Raw genomic sequence first — 6,329 nt, forward strand, 5'->3', positions numbered from 1 at the left:
TGTCTTTTAAGCTGGGGTGTTTCCCTCCAGGCTGTCATTAAGTTGGCAGGGGACTTTGCTTGCCTCCAAGTCCCTGGGGCATCTTTGAGTCATGCAAATAATTACTGTTTATAACTCCTTGTTGATGGGGGAGAGAGAGAGAGACCGACAGGCCTCAGGCACTAGGGGAGTGTTTGGTAACCAACGGGACGGCCGAATTCTAGCTGCGTCAACATCATTATCAACACGGATGCTAATTCCTGGCAAGTCAAAAGCCAAGAACATATGCAGGGGAGCGCCAAATGTGCCGCAATGTTTACGCCAGTTGTTTTCACAACAAGTAAGCACCCAGGAGGGTTTCTTTTTCAGAATTTAAACCGCAGCCACGCTCCTCTTTGAATAGCCAAAAACACTGTGAGAAGCTTATGCTATGCGCCATACACTGGAGGTTCAGACTCTTAGCTCAGTGGGAGGAGCCTGAGTGCAATCAGCAGGTGGCAGAGAATCCTAGCAGAGGGGGAGGAGCCTGGGTGCCATCGCCAGGAGGTGGAGACTTCTAGTGCAGTAGGAGGATCCCACTGAGAATCCTAGCAGAGGAGGAGGAGCCTGTGTGCCACTGCCAGGAGGTGGAGACTCCTACTGCAGTGGGAGGAGCCTGAGTGCAATCAGCAGGAGGCTGAGGGGGAGGACCCTATGTGTTTGTTCTTTGGCTTTTGCCGACACTGGGGGGTACAGGGAGGGGACTGAGGCTGGGCAGTGGCTGATATAATGCAAGGTCTCTCTTGTGCTTGTTTTACAGAATTTCAATGTCCTGACTTCGTCTAAGATGAAGGTATGGAAGTCAGCAGCCATAGCCTCGATGCTCCTCAGCTCCATGTTGTCAATTTTGGTTTGTAGAGACTTGTTCAGCAGAAGCCAGAAATTCAGCTCTTCCTCATCGTCTCCTTTGCTCCCTGGAGGTCAGAGAAGACTCCCGCGGGCTCTGGGACGCCGTAATTCGCTGATTTCCCATTGTAAGCCACTACAAGCACTTCATTTAGAGAGGCAGAAGTTCCTCAGGGACAGACATGAAATTCTTCTCGGATTTTGGGGCTCCAAATCACCCAGTCTTATTAGCCCAGTAGCACCAACATGTTCGCTGTCTGCCATTGCTCCCCCCCTTTTGATGTTCTGATTTTGTTCAGAGGCATACACATGCCTTGTTTACCATAGTTTTCCATTCATATATATTCCTCTATATATAGGTTACCAATGTGTACATATGCACATCAGTTAAATTCCCAGAAGTGTACTTATTACTTTTTACCACCCTGAGTGGACAGATTAGTGTCCATTCAGCGCGATGACAAAGTCGGTGTTATTATTATCCCTGCAATACAGTTAGAGAGCTGGGCTGAGAAGAGTGGCTTACCCAAGGCCACCTATTGAGCTCATGGCAGTACTGGGATTTGAACTAGCAGAGTGCTGGCTCAGAGGCCAGCTATTTAACCACTATGCCTACAGCAGCTCATTCATAATCATTCATATCATAAATGGTTCCTTCTTGCCCAGCTGTTTAATCCGCATGGACATGGGCTTCAGTTAAATCATATTGCAAAAAGGAATCAGTATGTGATAAGGAGACCTTTTTTTTTTGTTGCTGTGGTTTAATCAGTGCACACATGCTCTCATGCACAAAGGTGCCCCCTATGGAAGAAAGTTAGCTGTAACTGAAAGACCTTCAAGCCCCACTTATAAGCTTCCTGGTGGGAGAATTCTGGAGAATGATGGTCACCCTTTGGGCTATGATATATCTGCCATTAAACTAAAAACAGCCCAATAATTCTCAAAGTCTACTGTGAGAAATACACTGTTCCTTATTAATTTAATTAGTATTTCTTCTTGATTTCTTATTACTCAGGGAATCATGCAGGAACAAAATCATCACTCACAGAGGTGGGTGCCTGTTGCATCTCTGCTAGGACCTTCTGATCTGCCTGGGTTGGATGTGGGTAATTCTTCTACCACTCCGCTTTAGCTGTGATCGGATCATTGAATACCTTTCAACATAGAGACATAAATGAACCTTTTAGGAGAAAGCCTTAAATGCATTACTGTGAAATCCTAAGCAGAGTTACTCCAGTCTAAGGCCATTGATGTCAATAGGCTTAGACTGGAGTAACTCTGTTTAGGATTTTCCTGTAAATGTCTTAAATAAAGCTGTTTCTGTGATGTAACAGATTCCTCGAGCATCAAAATGAGGGATTCATGCAGAACCAAAAGGGGAGAAGTCCCCTGAGTTTTGATAATGGGGAGATGATGAGACCAATTTTTGAAAACTCTGGATTAGGGTTGCCAGCCTCTAGGTGGGAGAATTTGGGGGCAGGAACAAGAACTTCAGCATTGTGCCAACATCAGTTCTGACGCAAAACTGGAAGTGATGTCATCACACCATGGCAAAGCTCTAGCAGTCACCTGATGTGATGACATCATATTTTCACCTACTATATGGCCAGGTGGATTGCTTCATTATAAATTAGCATTATGGTGCCATTTTGGAGAGTGTTTCTAATTTCACAACCCTACTGTATCAACTCCCCAAATCCCAGTTCCAAATTCCGTTTCTCCCTTCTGTAAATCAAAGCTGTGATTTCTTTTTTGTTGCATTTTTTGTTTCCTTCAGGATGGGTAGCTGTGTCAGTCTGTCTGTAGCAATGGAAACGAGCAAGAGTCCAGTAGCACCGATAAGACTAACAAAATTTGTGGTAGGGTAGGAGCTTCCATGAGCCACAGCTCACTTCTTCAGATACTGCTAGAATGTGAGTCCATCTGTCTTTATCTCTTGGAGAGTGGAGTGATTACAGAAGCCAAATGATAATAGCCAACGAATGACAATGGTGGGCATGATTGAATAGGGTGGCATATGCAGAAGGGGTAGTGAGTGTGAAGAAATTAGCATCACGCCTGCCTTTGTCATTCACCAGCTATTATCATTCAACATCTGTAATCACTCCACTCTCCAAGATGTAAGAACGAATGGACTCACATTCTAGCAGTATCTGAAGAAGTGACCTGTGGCTCATGAAAGCTCCTACCCTACCACAAATTTTGTTAGTCTTATCGGTGCTACTGCACTCTTGCTCTTTTCCACTCTTGCTTCCTTGTGCAGAATCCTGTCCCCATAAAATGTATGCATTTCCCAACATTATTTGCATGTTAATAAATCAGCATTATAATTCATATTTGACATATAAAGGTATGTTGGCATATAAACACCATACACATTGCTTCTAAAATCCACATAATATGCATTTGTAGAGAAGATGACTCTATGAAACCAATAGTGAAAAGTGGAACACTATAATTGGTTTGTTTGTATATAATTATTTTTTATTTTCATTGTCGAAAAGTTAAAAGAGAGAGCAAAGAAGGAAAGTAAAACATAACAAAAACACAACTACAAAGAGCCAACAGTGGCCTACATACAAAATAAAAAAAGTAAAAAGCATAATAAGCATATTATTATTCATTACAGTTCTTCACCTACAACATTTCCTCCTTTAGTATCAATCAGCTTGTGGTCTAATTAATATATTTTTTTCCTAGAAAAAAGGAACACTGTAACTATTGACAAAATCCCAAAATGAACAACTATGAAATGAAATAAGAAAGAGAACTTTTTCTCATCCCATTTTTTTGAGGTGGACAGCCAGTGGAAGGACCCAACTTTTATGGTGCCCCCTGTGCCCCCGCCCTAGTCCTACTAGAGTGACCCTTACCATGCAAAGGGGTGATCCAGCAAACAAACACAAAAAAACCCAACTCAGAATTCCGAATTCTTTTCCAAATTGGCTCTAGCATATTCCTGGCACGGAACGGTCATTGGAATCGGATGGAGGGCCTTTGTTCTTTAGTCCTGGGCTGGGAATGAAGGAATGCCTCCGGCCATCAGCCTGTTTAGAGGGCCTCCGGAGGCTTCGTGCAAGTCATTAAATCCTCCTTGCAAATGAAGTCCAGGCTCCTTATGCAGCACACTGGATGCTCAATGCATGCTATGTTAAGCAAGGGGTTTTTGTTTTAAGCCCTGATTCCATGCTCTCTGATCTCCACGCTTAGTGTGTTTAGGAAGATCACTGTGAGCATGTCAATCACTGCAGCATGCAGGTCAGGCACCAAGGAAATGTGCCTCTAACCCTTTTTGAGGACAGATGGGGGACCGATCCAGATCTGGCTGTCTGGAGTTCAAAGTGCAAGCTTGCCAATCTGAACTGTTTTCATTGCAAAATTCAGGTGCTTTAGCTTTGCCATCGTCTCTCAGTTGTTTTAGATTTGGGCAGCTGGGGTAGTTGAAACCTCATGTGCTGCTCGTACACATGTGAAACTGCCTTATGCTGAGTCAGGCCCATGGTCTATATGTCAGTATTGTCTACTCTAACTGGCAGGGGCTGTCCAGCAGAGGGCTTTCACATCACCTACTGCCAAGCGTTTTGGAGGCACTTGAGGTTGGTACTTTCTGTGCACCAACAGATGTTCTGCCACTGAGCCGTAGTCCCTCCCCTGAACACAAAATGCAAAAGATAGTGATCTTTGGAATAGTAAGATTTTAAATCCTGTCACATGTCAGATAAGGAAGCTGGAGGTTCTCAAGGACTTCTAAACCCAGGATATCCAAATGTCACGAAACACAATTTTTTGAAAGCAAATTCATTTGAAGTCTAACCTAGAGCCACAAATGGACAGAAGAGCTGGATGATCAGCTCATGATCAATGTGGTATAGTAGGAGTTAAATGGTTGGACTTGAACTGGGAAGGCCCAGATTCAAATTTCCATCCTGCTATTCTCCATTCTCTCATCCTAACCTCCCTCATGGGGTTGTTGTAAGGTTAAAGTACAGGAAGAGAGAACTACATATGCCACTCTGAACTCTTTGGAGAAGGGTGAGACAGAAATGTGGTAGATAGCAGTGGGACTCCGACCTTTTGGCGACTCTCTGAAATATCTTTGGGGCACTCATTTCTCAATTAAAGTTCCTAGACTTCAATCCGCCCCTCAAGCCTTTGTTTGTCAGAATTTTTTTTGCCACTGCTCATGCCCATTCTGTTTTTAATTTCAGACAGCACATTGTTTGAGAGCTACACAGAGGGAGAAATCCGCCAGCTGATCTCTACATTAATCGAGCGGTACAGCCAGTCAATGAACTCTGGAGGCCACGAGCTGCCATTGTTCACCAAAGCCGGCAACCGGATGAAGCGCGCCAAGGCTCGCCATAAGCCCTGCTCCCTCAAGGAACTGGAGGTTACCGTTAGCGAGCTGGGCCTGGGGTACACTTCAGACGAGACGGTGCTGTTTCGCTACTGCAGTGGCACCTGCGATTCAGCCGTGCGGAACTATGACCTGTCTTTGAGAAACGTGCGGAAGATGCGGAAGATCAAGAAAGAAAAAGTGAGGGCTCGGCCCTGCTGTCGTCCCCTGGCATACGATGACGACATCTCCTTCTTGGACGCGGGTAACCGTTACTACACGGTGAACGAGGTGTCAGCCAAAGAATGTGGTTGTGTGTGAAGGAGCGGAGGAAGAAGAGAAGCAGGAGAATCTGGTTGCCCGCAGAGCAGCACCCAGAGGCTGCCAACACGAGTGTGGCTGTCCAAAGATGAACGAGAATGGACGAAGAGCGGAAAGAGACACCTTCACGCTGAACAGCCCATTGGTGTGTTAAGTCTACCTCAGTACTGCAGACGGATGCACAGAGAAACAGGGAAACTCTGAACCATCTGCTGGGTCCCGGGGCCTGTTTATCTGTTGGGATATAAAAAGATCTTACGAGCACTTACAGCTTCTCCTTTCATGCCATTTGGAAAGAGTTACCTTCAGGCTCAACGGCAGAAGGAAACCCCTGCAGGTCTCTGGTCAAATGTCCCCATTTCTAACCCGATGGTTGCCCTTGCTCAGAACGGGGTTTGTCCCCAGTGCAGTTGGAATGTCAGGAAAACACTTGCTCATTCCAAAGCTTTGAATATCAAAACAGGAGAGAGAGAGGCGTGTGCTATCTTGCCGAGGTTTTATTGGTTTCCTATCTATAGGCTATGGTCTAGAACATGGGAGATGATTTGAAGAATCCCAAGACCTTTATCTGAATGATTCCCTGTTGTCAATTGGAATCAGGGCTGCTTTGCCATGAGCTGAAACTTTTGACCCTAGGGGAAAATGGCTGAGTGATCAAAGACATATTCTCTCATCCTGTAAGATCAAGATTGTGCTATTATTTTAATGTACATGCACAGTGTAACCGTGCTGTGTCCAAAAATATGCAAGGAATATAGACAGCTTTAAAATATCAACAAGTTATGTACAAAATGCTGCCATTCCTTAT

General features: G+C 44.7%; 1 protein-coding gene across 1 annotated transcript; it reads left to right on the plus strand.

The window, feature by feature from the left end:
- The first annotated feature begins 784 nt into the window (after nt 1-784).
- Nucleotides 785-5,521, plus strand: NRTN (neurturin). Its single transcript, XM_054981179.1, has 2 exons — nt 785-992; nt 5,073-5,521. Exons 1-2 carry the CDS (start codon nt 806-808, stop codon nt 5,519-5,521), a joined length of 636 nt encoding a protein of 211 aa, XP_054837154.1. The 5' UTR covers nt 785-805.
- The last annotated feature ends 808 nt before the right edge of the window (nt 5,522-6,329 follow it).

This window comes from Eublepharis macularius, chromosome 5 (assembly GCF_028583425.1).
Source record: "Eublepharis macularius isolate TG4126 chromosome 5, MPM_Emac_v1.0, whole genome shotgun sequence".
Lineage (NCBI taxonomy): Eukaryota > Metazoa > Chordata > Lepidosauria > Squamata > Eublepharidae > Eublepharis > Eublepharis macularius.

Coding starts and splice junctions, on each gene's coding strand:
- NRTN (XM_054981179.1), top strand. CDS start 806: ATGAAGGTATGGAAGTCAGCAGCCATAGCCTCGATGCTCCTCAGCTCC. Junction 993..5,072: donor TAATTCGCTGATTTCCCATT/GTAAGCCACTAC, acceptor TTTTAATTTCAG/ACAGCACATTGTTTGAGAGC.